General features: G+C 41.2%; 2 protein-coding genes across 2 annotated transcripts in view; one reads left to right on the top strand and one right to left on the bottom strand.

The window, feature by feature from the left end:
- The window catches only part of wrn (WRN RecQ like helicase), a 41,121-nt gene extending 37,252 nt beyond the window's left edge, over positions 1-3,869 (bottom strand). Inside the window, 7 exon segments of the mRNA XM_064943461.1 lie at positions 748-790; positions 918-1,067; positions 1,359-1,507; positions 1,678-1,823; positions 2,249-2,370; positions 3,076-3,152; positions 3,465-3,869. Coding sequence (XP_064799533.1) covers positions 748-790; positions 918-1,067; positions 1,359-1,507; positions 1,678-1,823; positions 2,249-2,370; positions 3,076-3,152; positions 3,465-3,471 — 694 coding nt within the window. The 5' untranslated portion in view covers positions 3,472-3,869.
- Positions 2,972-14,346, top strand: part of purg (purine-rich element binding protein G) — a 43,032-nt gene continuing 31,657 nt past the window's right edge. Inside the window, exon 1 of the mRNA XM_064943458.1 lies at positions 2,972-3,046. The gene's annotated coding sequence lies outside the window, so the exon portion shown is untranslated. The remainder of the gene's footprint in view (positions 3,047-14,346) is intronic.

Raw genomic sequence — 14,346 nt, 5'->3', positions numbered from 1 at the left:
GCTGGACATACCAAGAGACAAGTTTGGATTAGTATGCCATGTGCACGCTTCTGTCTATAACATGTGCTGCTTAGTATGTGTATAAAAATAAACAAAACCCCTGGAATGAAAAATGTGTCCAAACTTTTGAAGGGTACTGTACATATTTTTGTGAGAATCTCACCTTTGCACAAAGGGTTAACCCAAACAGTGTGGACAATACAGACAGAAGGCAGATTGTCTGTACTGACTTCAGACAAGCCTCCTGACACATGTGGAGGTTGTAGAGCATAAGACAGAGTTCATGAGATTCTCATCTATTCATAGAGGGGTCGTAATAGTTTGTAGGCCAAACCGTTCAGACGCTACCAACAATTTTGTGAGAAGACCAATTTTCAGGATGTCTCATGGTCTGATAAACACCGTTCTAACAGCGGTCACCTTTCACCGCAAATGCAGAGGAGCGACACAGGCGGAACCGGTGGATTGAGACCACAGGCGGAACCGGTGGATTGAGACCACAGGCGGAACCGGTGGATTGAGACCACAGGCGGAACCGGTGGATTGAAACGCAGATATCTTAAACTGACAGATTTCCATTGGGATTTTTTAATTTTATTACTATTTATTTTTTTATCCTATTTTTATTTCCGCGGGGGTGTAGACATGGACCTTAGAGGGTTTTAATGAAGGAAACCAATAAAATAACTGGGATTTGAGAAACATAACACATGTATGACATATGAAAGAAATCTACACAATACTCACCAGGGTCCATAGTATTCAGTTTGTTGTGAATGATCAGGCCAGCCTTGGCAAGACAAAAACAACAACAAATAAAAACATGGCTGATAAACCAATACAGAATCTCTCGCACAAAACCAGTTCTCTATTCTTCCAATTACACAATATGATACAGTAGGTTTTCCCCCACTCACATAAGCATCTGTAGCTGCGTATCTTTTCTGTTCCTGGGAGAGTTCAAAGTCATCCCAATTGCTACAGCGCACATCCTGCTGTTTGAACAGCCTCTTCTTGAACAGGTGCTTGACGAGCCCATCCAGACTCCACCTCTCACCGCATCGCAGCTGTAAGTCACAGAGAATTATAGTCAGTGAGGATATAATACTGCAAGTAGCTTTAGAGCAATCAAACAGTCCTATTGCTATTCCTCATAGCATGTTAGCAGATGCATTTTGGGTGAAATATTTGAGAAGGCCAGTATTTTTGCTGTAGTTGGAACGATACCTTTTTAACGTGACATTTTGTTTAGGACTTGACTATATGGTTACACACCAACAAGTGGAAGTGTTTGATGAGTAAACACATTGGTAGTTGTGTAATTGCTGTAAAATGAGGGTACAATTCTGTGATCGTACTCTTCTATTTGCCAAATCTCCAAGCTCCACAAAATTCTTCAGTTTGACATCAAAGTCAGAGAGTAGCTTCCACATGTCTCCTTCGATGCCCACTCCAACTTTTCGGATTGTCTCATCCTCCAAAAATATCTTCAAGCCAGTTGGAAATCCTGCAAGAAGTCAGAGATATGCAATACAGAAAACCATTACAGAACAGGTCTAAACGTGTTTCTGTTGTGTCGAAATACCGATAAACTATAGGCATAACAGAAGTGATAAGCAGAAAATGATTCATAGAATGATAAGTCAATGTTCGAGACATTTCTCCTGTGAACTTTACTTGACATGGGGGACAGGTGAAAAAGGTAACACTTCTCCACAGAAGCACACAGCTGGACCAAGGCAACTTTCTTCTTCTTGCCTTTGGTGAACGAAGGAGGCCATTCTATGTCAAACCCCACAGCAGAGCCAGGTGAAAGACTAGACCTACGAAGAAAAAAAACAAGAGAGGGACTGATGTGTAAATGAGGTGCAAAATCCAAGTAAAAAAAACAATTATTGCCCACTATAATTAACATACAATGCGGTTGTAACACTTTGAGATGTTGTTTTCCCCAAAATTTGGATTCAGACATTTATTTTAGCAGTGAACACATTTTTACAATCAAGACGAACCGACAACGAGTTCCAGATTATAGATACGCCTTCAGAGACGTGATGCATTCTGAGGAAACAGGTAAGCAACTACTCAAAGTGGTGAATAAAGCCACAGCACGCTAAACCTATGACTCCACATGCTCGGCCTACCTGCTTACCACTGTACAACTGACTTGACTGACTGCTCAATCTCTGTGTTATTACATGTACACTGAATGTACTATGAGACTCAGACTGGTGACAGTCTTGATTACCTTAACTCGTCAGACAGAAAAGAGCAGTCATTTTTCTCCTGGCTGAATATGACTGTGCCAGTGAACTCTAGATAAGGAAGGTCATCCTCTATGACATTTCTTTTATAGAGTCCTGTTTGAACCTGTTGAGAAAAACAAAAGTGTTACTTATTACCCCCACAGAGAGACTATATTACCAGCTATTCTCCACAGAACTGGGCATATTGGGTTTGCTCTGTGTCTAAGGAAATATGCAAATAAAAGGCCATTCACTATTGTCCATCGTGCACATGTGTTCTTACTCCATGTACAGAAATTTACATTTCCAGTACATATATCACCTATGCAAATGTTGGAAGAGTGACAGCATGATGCAGGACTCATCTCATAGACCTCCATACAACACATGGTGTGTCAATAAACTGGTTGAATTAAACTCAAGTCGGTATTAATTAAAATGTTCTAACTATAACTAATTAACAATGGTGGTCAAAGGAAATATCACATGCACTAACAATACTGAATATTGAAATGGGTTGAGAGAAACAGTGCGATGGTTTTATTTGCATATGACCCTGCACAGCTCAGGTGGATAGGTAAACATAAGCAAATTAGAGAGTCTCACTGAATTGAAAATTAACCACACCTTGATAGCCAACCTCAGACAGCTGTTGGCATACATTTGGAGGCCAGTAGGCCTGTACCACTGGGATTGTCTACACACTGTGCTGATGATATTTCCATCTGTTAACAAACCAGGAACTACTTCTGGCTTACTAACCATATCAGTTTCGTCGTTCACTATCTTGGACCATACATGTGAGTACTGTTTACTCAACTTCAATTACCTGTTTAAGTGCATCTTTTCCAGTAGTTTCTATCTTCGACATCCACTCAGGTAAATTCCTGTCCGTCATGTTTAAATCTGTCAGACGGAAAGTTTTATAAGCGTTAATAATAGTTACAGCATCTACGGTGTAGAATACAACACTGTGGCATGAGTCCTTCCTTGTTTCCAACAGTTTCCTCTTTTGCAAATACAGTTTAAAAATCAGATTGTATTCCTTAGCAAGCCAAATACACAGCAAAATATGTTGCTGGTGTAAAATAAATCGCTTTACAATGACAGCTGTTTTCATGGCTAGTGTTGTGTTTCCATCTTTATTATAGGCTAACGTTTGCATATCAGTCTGAAATTGTTTAGCATTAGCTAAAACACATGTGCATGCGCTGATACCTGTCATAGCAGATATTTCCAACTTTCCATCGTTAATCCAACAGCTGTCAATTTGTCAGCTAGGTGGCTGTCTGTCTGTCTGTCTGGCTGGCTAACGTTCTCTAATGTCACATCAAGGGTTCATGTCAAGAATCCGTGCTAGTTTGCTGAATTCAACGCAAACAAACGTTGTAGTTGAGTTGCTTGACTGTTTACTCGTCATGTGCTATGCTGGCTGTGCTATAGCTATGGTTGTCTACGTTCATGTGTTTCCATACTCACTCACGGTGATTAGCTAACTCCAGAGATGGTTCACGTCTATTCTTTGCTAGCTAGTATCTAACGCGTAGTTAAAGTTAGCTGCCAAACATGCTAACAACTCCCGCCGTATTCTTCTTCTTCTTGATTTGTATTCATGTTTAATTCAATATACTCGCGAGTTGCTGCCACGTACCGTTTTGGAAGATGAGTTGCATCTACGTAACATTACAGCACCTATTTGTATGACTATTTTGGTTACAGTCGCCAACGAATAATAATAATATGATCCTACATTTAGCTGCACTTGTGAAACAAAATCGCAGTCATATATCAGTCATCATATCCTAACCCTTTTCTGAGCGTTTTAACAGCGTCATTAAACAGTTCCGGATTTCGGTAAAAAAAGAAAAATCTAACCTGATGAATAAATAATTATGTAATGGTTTATTTTAAGGATGTATGTTAAGACAACATTAATTTCGTTATTATTACAAATGATACACTGGGTGGTTTGAGCCCTGAATGCTGATTAGCTGACAGCCGTGGTATATCAGACCATATACCATAGTTATGATAAAACATGTATTTTAACTGCTCTAATTACATTAGTAGCCAGTTTATAATAGCAATAAGGCATGTTAGGGGTTTGTGGTATATTGCCAATATACTATACCCCTCGAACCTTATTGCTTAAATATACCACGTCTTTCAGCTATTCAGCATTCAGGGTTCGAACCACCCAGTTATTAATTAAACAATAAGACACGAAGGGGTGTGGTATATGGCCAATATACCACAGCTAAGGGCTGTTCTTAGGCACAACGTAACGTGGAGGTATATTGGCCATATACCACAAACCCCTGAGGTGTGTTATTGCTAATATAAACTGGCTACCAGCATAATTAAAGCAGCTCAAATAAATGTTTTGTCTTACCAGTGGTATACGATATGATATACCACGGCTGTCAGCCAATCAGCATTCAGGGCTCAAACCACCCAGTTTATAACAGACCGTTGGTAACCCGTTTATAATAGAGATAAGGCACCTCGGGGGTTTGTGGTATATGGCCTCTGCGTTGTGTCGTGCATATGGACAGCCCTTAGCCGTGGTATATTGGCCATATAACACACACCCTCTGGCCTTATTGCTTAATTATAGCATACAATCACTCCTGGAGTTATTTAAGCCATAAGGCCTGAGGGGGTGTGTTATATGGCCAATACCATGGCTAAGGGCTGTTCATATGCACGAAGCAACACAGAGTGCCTGGATACAGCCCTTAGCCGTGAGGCGGCAGGTAGCTTGGCAGGTAGGAGCATTGGGCCAGCAACCAAAAGGTTGCTGGATCAAATCCCTGAGCTGACAAGGTAAAAATCTGTCAGTCTTCTCCTGAGCTGTTCCCTGGATGCCAAATACATGGATGTCGATTAAGGCAGTCGTCTGCACCTCTCTGATTCAGGGGGTTTGGGCTAAATGCAGAAGAGACATTTTAATTGAATGAATTCAGTTGTACAACTGACTAGGTATCCCCCTTTCCATATATTGGACATATACGACAAACCCCCAAGGTGCCTTATCGCTATTAAAAACTAGTTACCAATGTAATTAGAGCAGTAAAAAAAATCTAGATTTTGTCATACCAGTGGTATATTGGTATGATATACCACAGCTGTCAGCCAATCAGCATTCAGGGCTAGAACCACCGGTTTATAATTAAGCAATAAGGCCCAAGGGGTTGTTGTATATGGCCAATATACCATGGCTAAGGGCTGTTCTTATAAACGACGCAACGCAGAGAGCCTGGATACAGCCCTTAGCTGTGGTATATTGGCAATATACCACAAACACCCAAGGTGCCTTATTGCTATTATAAACAGGTTACTAACATAATTAGAGCAGTAAAAATAAATGTTCTGTCATACCCGTGGTATACGGTCTGATATACCATGGCTGTCAGCCAATCAGCATTCAGGGCTCGAACCTAATCAGCTTATAATGCATTCGCGTGGCGTTGTGGCTAAGAACAGCCCTTAGCCATGGTATACAGGCCATATACCACACCCCATCAGGCCTTATTTCTTAATTATACAACGGGTAGGTCTAATTCTGAATTGTGATTGGTTAAAACCACATTCCAGCCAGCGTCTATTCCACAAGTTACCACCTGCTAAATCTATGACGTTAAAATGCCTATTTACTCTGTTCCATCTGACTGCGCAATCCACTGTCTCATCAGCCCAGCCAGGCAATTTCTAAACTTGATCTCCACTATAAAAAGCGTCTAGACATTATCTCACATTTCTTTTAGACTAACATTTAGTTTCCAACAGCGGAGATTTGTAGAAACATTGCTATCTGTCTCTGACATTTGCAAAATTGTTTCAATATTCAAATTAGATCTCCAGCTTTTCCCATAGTAATGAATGTGTCGGGGGTCGGGACGAGACAGACAGGCAGGCAGCTTTTCTCAGCCAGTCGACATCATTAATCAGCTGGCATCCTTTTTATGGATATATACAAAGAAATGTACATTTTAAAAAGGTAAAATGAAACTAAGTGCAGCTAGTTTGCAGTCTTTTTTTCGCTGCTCTGAACAACAGTGTCCTGACAAGTGAGCACATTTTCTGTGTCAGGCGAAATCGCCCATCTTCAGCTCATTGTTATGGATGTATCCAAATAAATGTCACTAGAAAACAGTTAAACAAATGCAAATGCAGCTACTTTGCTGTTAGTCTGGCTGCACTTTTTGATGTGACTGTAAGTTAGCCGCAGTTGGCTAGCTATCAAGCAAGGGATAAGAACATTAGGATAAGAACATTTAGCACGAACAAATGGGTCGCGTCTCTAGCAACCGAACTGATAGAACGAACGACCAGCCGGCTTGGGTAGCATCCCTAGATTTGTGTCGGGACTATATCTTGTGGAAGGAAGAAACATTATGAATAAATTAATCAAAATAACATTTCAACCAATATTTGAATATTTTGGTAACCCATTGTATAAAAGTCATAATGCCATCGAAGCCGATGTTTGGAGGATATAACAACACCTGTGCCAATATGTCCTCCAAACACCGGCTTCTCTGGCATTATCACTTAATAAGAAACTGTGTGGTTCGAGCCCTGAATGCTGACAGCCGTGGTATATCAAAACGTATACTACGGGTATAACAAAACATTTACTTTTACTGCATTGATTACGTTCGGAACCAGTTTATAACAGCGATAAGGCACCTCTGGGGTTTGTGGTATATGGCCAATATACCACGGCGATGGGATGTATCCAGGCACTCTGCGTTGCATTGTGAGTAACACTAAGGTAACCTGCCTAAATTGTTACCGACCCGCATCACTCACGACTATAGCCATGAAATGCTTTGAAAGGCTGGTCATGGCTCACATCAACACCATTATCTCAGAAACCCTAGACCCACTCCAATTTGCATACCACACCAACAGATCCACAGATGATGCAATCTCTATTGCATTCCACACTGCCCTTTCCCACCTGGACAAAAGGAACACCTATGTGAGAATGCTGTTCATTGACCACAGCTCAGTGTTCAACACCATAGTGCCCTCAAAGCTCATCACTAATCTAAGGACCCTGGGACTAAACACCTCCCTCTGCAACTGGATCCTGGACTTCCTGACGGGCCAACCCCAGGTGGTAAGGGTAGGTAACAACACATCCGCCATGCTGGTCCTCAACACGGGGGCCCTTCAGGGGTGCGTGCTCAGTCCCCTACTGTACTCCCTGTTCACTCATGACTACACGGCCAGGCACGACTCCAACACCATCATTAAGTTTGCTGATGACACAACGGTGGTAGGCCTGATCACTAACAACGATGAGACAGCCTATAGGGAGAAGGTCAGAGACCTGACCGTGTGGTGCAAGGACAACAACCTCTCCCTCAACGTGATCAAGACAAAGGAGATGATTGTAGACTACAGGAAAAGGATGACCGAGCACTCTCCCATTCTCATCGACGGGGCTGTATTGGTGCAGGTTGAGAGCTTCAAGTTCCTTGGCGTCCACATCACCAACAAACTAACATGGTCCAAGCACACCAAGACAGTCGTGAAGAGGGCATGACAAAACTCATTCCCCCTCAGAAGACTGAAAAGATTTGGCATGGGTCCTCAGATCCTCAAAAGGTTTTACAGCTGTACCATCGAGAGCATCCTGATGGGTTGCATCACTGCCTGGTATAGCAACTGCTCAGCCAACGACCGCAAGGCATTGCAGAGGGTAGTGCATTTGGCCCAGTACATCACCGGGGCCAAGCTGCCTGCCATCCAGGACCTCTCTACCAGGCGGTGTCCGAAGAAGGCCCTAAAAATTGTCAAAGACTCCAGCCATCCTATTCATAGACTGTTCTCTCTGCTACCTCACGGGAAGCGGTACCGGAGCGCCAAGTCTAAGTCCAAGAGGCTTCTAAACAGCTTCTACTCCCAAGCCATAAGACTCCTAAACCGCTAATCAAATAGCTACCCTCTTACTTTTTTTCCCCTTAACTGCATTGTTGGTTAAGGGCTTGTAACTAAGCATTTCACTGTAAATTAAATTTGATTTGTCTAAGAACAGCCCTTAGCCATGGTATATTGGCCATAAATCACACCCCCTCATTCCTTATTGCTTAATTATACAATGGTATTGATGAATACTTGTTTCTGATTTGCTTGAAGGAAATTTTGTTTTGTATCATTTCATTATAATGGACGGTACATTTACATGGTAGAATTCAATGGCTAAAGTTCATTCTTACATGTTCTATGTTTGTGCTGCTATTGAAAGCGGAAGTCGAATTGAAAACATTATTGGCATTGTTGAATTATGCGGCTCAGTTGGTAGCACATGGCACTTGCAAAACCAGCGGTGGATGTTTGATTCCCACAGGGACCATTACAACAAATATGAAAATACACAGTGCCAGTCAAACGTTTGGACACACTTACTCATTTCAGAGTTTTTCTTTATTTTTACTCTTTTCTACATTGTAGATTAGATCTGGTAAAAGAAAATACAAATACATTTTTTTATTTTATTTTTGTTGTACCATTATCTTTGAAATGCAAGAGAAAGGTCACACATTCAGCTAGGAAGCTGTTTACATGGTGTCCACAAGAGGGCAACAGTGTATGTGCAAATGTTCACACTGATAACTTCAAGAATGAGCAAGCTACATGACATTTTTTATGTTTATTTATTTAACCTTTATTTAACCAGGTAGGCTAGTTGAGCACAAGTTCTCATTTGCAACTGCGACCTGGCCAAGATAAAGTAAAGCAGTTCGACACATACAACAACACAGTTACACATGGAATAAACAAACATACAGTAGAAAGTCTATATACAGCATGTGCAAATGAGGTAGGATAAGGGAGGTAAGGCAATAAATAGTCCATGGTGGCAAAGTAACCACAACATAGCAATTAAACACTGGAATGGTAGCTGTGCAGAAGATGAATGTGCAAGTAGAGATACTGGGGTGCAAAGGTGCAAGATAAATAAATACACTATGGGGATGAGGTAGTTGGATGGGCTAGTTACAGATGGGCTATGTACAGGTGCAGTGATCTGTGAACTGCTCTGACAGCTGGTGCTTAAAGCTAGTGAGAGAGATATGAGTCTCCAGCATTTAGGATGAAGTCACCCAGGTGTTCTTCACGATTTTCCCAAATGTACCCAAGTGGCCGAATTGGTAAATTGATACATTTTCAAGAATATAATTATAGAAAACATACAAAAATGCTGTGCTAATAAAAAATACAAGTTTACACACTCCCAGGAATTTCATACATGATGGATTATTAGCTTCTCTACATAAAATGTACTAACAGGAGACGCAACAAGAATGCTGATCCAATGTCTCCAAACACAGAAGTGAAATATTTCATGGCCAAGCTAGCAGCCAACACTGATTTAATGTCATAAGTGAACACACCACAAACCAAACACAAAGTAAAAATATATATATAAATTAATAAATGTACACACTATTTACAATTACACTATTTAGAACACCCTTTACACAAGATTGTGCTACTGGTCCCAAGTCTCTTTCTGCTGTAAAGCATTTACCATCCTCTTCTTGTAGGCTGGCTGGGTATTCACACCTCTAGATGGCCGAGCGGGGGTTTGTTGTGGAGCCAGAGAGAGCAGCAGTCAGACTAAGTGGGGGATGAAGGATTTGAATGTGGTCTCTTTGAAGTCAGTCAGAATATTATTATTTTTTAAATCGGTAAGAACTCAAGTTTATTACTTATTTTATTGAACCTTTATTTTAGCAATAAATCAAATAAACAACATCACATCTATTATATAGAGTGGAGAACACTGTGGTGAAGTGTGTGTACCAATTTGTTTTTAAATTAACTTTAGGCAAATCAGTACAAATTCTTATTTACAATGACGGCCTACCGGGGAACAGTGGGTTAACTGCCTTGTTCGGGAGCAGAACGACAGATTTTTACGTTGTCAGCTTGGGGATTCGATCCAGCAACCTTTCGGTAACTAACCTCTAGGCTACCTGCAGACCCATTAAATGACACCAATAAGAAGACACTTGCTTGGCCCAAGAAACACGAGCAATGGACATTAGACAGGTGTAAATCTATCATTTTTGTTCCAGACGCAGAGTAGGTGAACGGATGATCTCCGCATGTGTGGTTCCCACCGAGAAGCATGGAGGAGGATTTGTGATGGTGTAGGGGTGCTTTGGGATGAGTTGGGTTGAGTTGGGCCACAGAGTGAAGGAAAAGCAGCCAACAAGTGCTCAGCATATGTGGGAACTCCTTCAACACTGTTGGAAAAGCATTCCAGGTGAAGTTGGTTAAGAGAATGCCAAGAGTGTGCAAAGCTGTCATCAAAGCAAAGGGTGGCTACTTTGTTTAACACTTTTTTTGGTTACTACATGATTCCATATGTGTTATTTATAGTTTATTTATAGTTTTATTCTACAATGTAGAAAACAGTAAAAATAAAGAAAAACCCTTGAATGAGTAGGTATGTCCAAACCTTTGACTGGTGCTGTATTCACTCACTACTGCGAGTCGCTCTGGATAAGAGCATCTGCTAAATATAAAATGGATTCGATTTGTCATAATGGCAAGTTAGTACTGATTGTTTTGTTAGATAAACTAGCAAGTCTGTTTGTTTGGTTACCACGGAAACTACTGTAGCTATCTAGTAAACGTGCTAGCTACTTCAGTGGATGCAGAAAACATTTATACCAGTAAATCAATACATTTCATGCGGCAAATATGTTAAATTATAGCCATGGCATAAATAATCAACCCGGGGCTCTATGCGTTCGCTAGAAAATAATGCAACTCTATAGATGGTGTGTTCCATGACGCGCATTTTCCATAGAACACATCGTTGATTATCTCTTACCTATTTTATCATCTGTTCGAAACCAGTTGCGTTGTTGAATTCAGAATGTTCTTTTTTTATGTCGCGGGGAAAAACTGGATGGAACATTTTGCATATAACGAGTTTAAACATCACTTTATTCCGATAGCCATTACGATATTTTCTCAATCAATGATCATGTTTGTCCCTGATTCACGTAAAAAAAAATTGGTAGGCCTTTATATGTTGCAGCATCTATATCGATGGTGACGGCTAACGTTATTGCAGCTATTCTATCCTACTTTATAAAGGCAGTTATTTGCAGTAAATTCACTTGCTGTGTCAAATAAAATTGTTCATCTCAAACTAGGTTGTCTGTAGCTTTATCTGTGGGATTTCGCCGCTGGAGAGGAAGGGAGAGTTGGATGCCCAGTAAGCAAAGTAACGTCTAAAATACGTATTTTCCAGACGTTGAAGTTAGGTTCATTTTAGGTTCTGAATGAAAGGGGCACAAGTTCGACAGCTGCACCATTGAGAGCATCTTGACTGGCTGCGTCACTGCTTGGCATGGCAACGGCTTGGAATCTGACCGTAAGGCACTACAGAGGGAAGTGTGTGTGGCCCAGTACATCACTGGGACCAAGCTCCCTGCAATCTAGAACCTCAATACCAGGTGGTGTCAAAGACTCCAGCCACCCAAGTCATTTACTGTTCTCTCTGCTACTGCACAGCAAGCAGGACCAATAGGCTCCTGAACAGATTCTACCCCCAAGCCATAAATCTGCTTACATTTAATCAAATGGCTAACGGATTATTTGCATTGAACCCCTTTTTTTAACATATAAATATATATACAGTACAGTACCAGTCAAAAGTTTGGACACACCTACTCATTCCAGGGTTTTTCTTTATTTGTACTATTTTCTACATTGTAGAATAATAGTGAATACATCAAAACTATGAAATAGTGTTTTGACAAGGTTGTATACAGAGATAGCCCTATTTGGTAATTGACCAAGTCCATATTATGGCAAGAACAGCTCAAATAAGCAAAGAGAAACGACAGTCCATCATTACTTTAAGACATGAAGGTCAGTCAATCAGTCAAGAACTTTTAACATTTCTTCAAGGGGTCACAAAAAACATCAAGCGCTATGATGAAACTGGCTCTCATGAGGACTTCCACAGGAAAGGAGGACGCAGAGATACTTCTGCTGCAGGGGATACGTTTATTAGAGTTACCAGCCACAGAAATTGCAGATCAAATAAATGCTTCAGAGAGTTCAAGTAACAGACACATCTCAACATCAACTGTTCAGAGGAGTCTGCGTGAATCAGGCCTTCATGGTCGAATTGCCGCAAAGAAACCACTACTAAAGGACACCAGTAAGAAGAAGACTTGCTTGGGCCAAGAATCACGAGCAATGGACATTAGACTGTTGAAATCTGTCTTTTGGTCTGATGAGTCCAAATTTGAGATTTACGGTTCAACCGCCATGTCTTTGTGAGACGCAGAGTAGGTGAACTGATGATCTCCGCATGTGTGGTTCCCACCGTGAAGCATGGAGGAGGAGGTGCGTGGGTGCTTTGCTGGTGGCACTGTCAGTGTTTTATTTAGAATTCAAGGTGCCCTTGACCAGCATGACTACCACAGCATTCTGCAGCGATACGCCATCCCATCTGGTTTGCGCTTAGTCCCACTATCATTTGTTTTTCAAAACGACAAAGACCCAACACAACTCCAGGCTGTGTAAGGACTATTTGACCAAGAAGGAGAGTGATGGAGTGCTGCATGAGATGATCTGGCCTCCACAATCACCCAATGTCAACCCAATTGAGATGCTTTCAATCAATCATTACACGTGTTTAACAGATGTTATTGCTGGTGTAGCAAAATGCTTGTGTTTCTAGCTCCAACAGTGCAAAAATATCTAACAAGTAATATTTGACAATACACACAATCTAAAGTAAAGGAATGGAATTAAGACTATATGAATATTTGGATGAGCAATGTCAGAGAGGCATAGACTAAGACAACGTAGAATAGGATAGAATACAGTATATGCATATGAGTAATGCAAAATATGGCAACATTATTAAAGTGACTAGTGTTCCATTACTAAAGTGGCCAGTGATTTCAAGTCTATGTATATAGGGCAGCAGCCTCTAATGGCTCTTTAACAGTCTGATGGCCTTGAGATAGAAGCTGTTTTTCAGTTTCTCGGTCCCAGCTTTGATGCACCTGTACTGACCTCGCTTTCTGGATGATAGCGGGGTGAACAGGCAGTGGCTCGGGTGGTTGTTGTCCTTGATGATCTTTGAGGCTTTCCTGTGACATTTGGTGCTGTATGTGTACTGGAGGGCAGTCTGTTTGCCAGCAATGCGTTGGGCAGACTGCACCACCCTCTGGAGAGCACTGCGGTTGCGGGAGGTACAGTTGCCGTACCAGGCGGTGATACAGCCCGACAGGATGTTTTCAATTATACATCTGTAAAGGTTTGTGAGGGTTTTAGGTGCCAAGACCAATTTCTTCTGCCTCCTGAGGTTGAAGAGGGGTTTTTGTTCCTTCTTCACCACACTGTCTGTGTGGGTGGACCATTTCAGTTTGTCAGTGATGTGTATGCCGACGAACTTGAAGCTTTCCACCTTTTCCACTGCCGTCCCGTTGATGTGGATGGGGGGGTGCTCCCTCTGCTGTTTCCTGAAGGTTTGGGATGAGTTGGACTGCAGGGTGAAGGAAAAGCAGCCAACAAGTGCTCAGCATATGCTGGGATCTGCTCCAAGACTATTGGAAATGCTTTCCAGGTGGAGCTGGTTGACAGAATGCAAAGAGCGTGCAAAGCTTTCATCAAGGCAAAGGGTGGCTACTTTGAAGAATCTAAAATATATTTTGACTTGTTTAACACTGTTTTTGGTTACTACATGATTCCATATGTGTTATTTCATAGTTCTGATGTATTCACTGTTACTCTACAATGCAGGGAACAAAATTCAATAAAGAAAAACCCTTGAATGAGTAGATGTGTCCATACTTTTGACTGGTACTTTTTGTTAGATATTACTGCAATGTCTGAACTAGACGCACAAGGATTTTGCTACACTCGCATTAACATCTGTTAACCATGTGTATGTGAACAATAACATTTGATTAGATTTTGATTTTTACTATATATATATATATATATATATGACCAGCATCCCTAGAAGGCTAGCATCCCAGAGTCGCCTCTTCACTGTTGACTATAGAGATTGGTGTTTTGCGGGTACAATTTAATGAAGCTG

The sequence above is a fragment of the Oncorhynchus masou genome, chromosome 28 (genome assembly GCF_036934945.1).
Source record: "Oncorhynchus masou masou isolate Uvic2021 chromosome 28, UVic_Omas_1.1, whole genome shotgun sequence".
Taxonomy (NCBI): Eukaryota; Metazoa; Chordata; class Actinopteri; order Salmoniformes; family Salmonidae; genus Oncorhynchus; species Oncorhynchus masou.
This window is presented reverse-complemented; position numbering and strand designations above follow the sequence as displayed.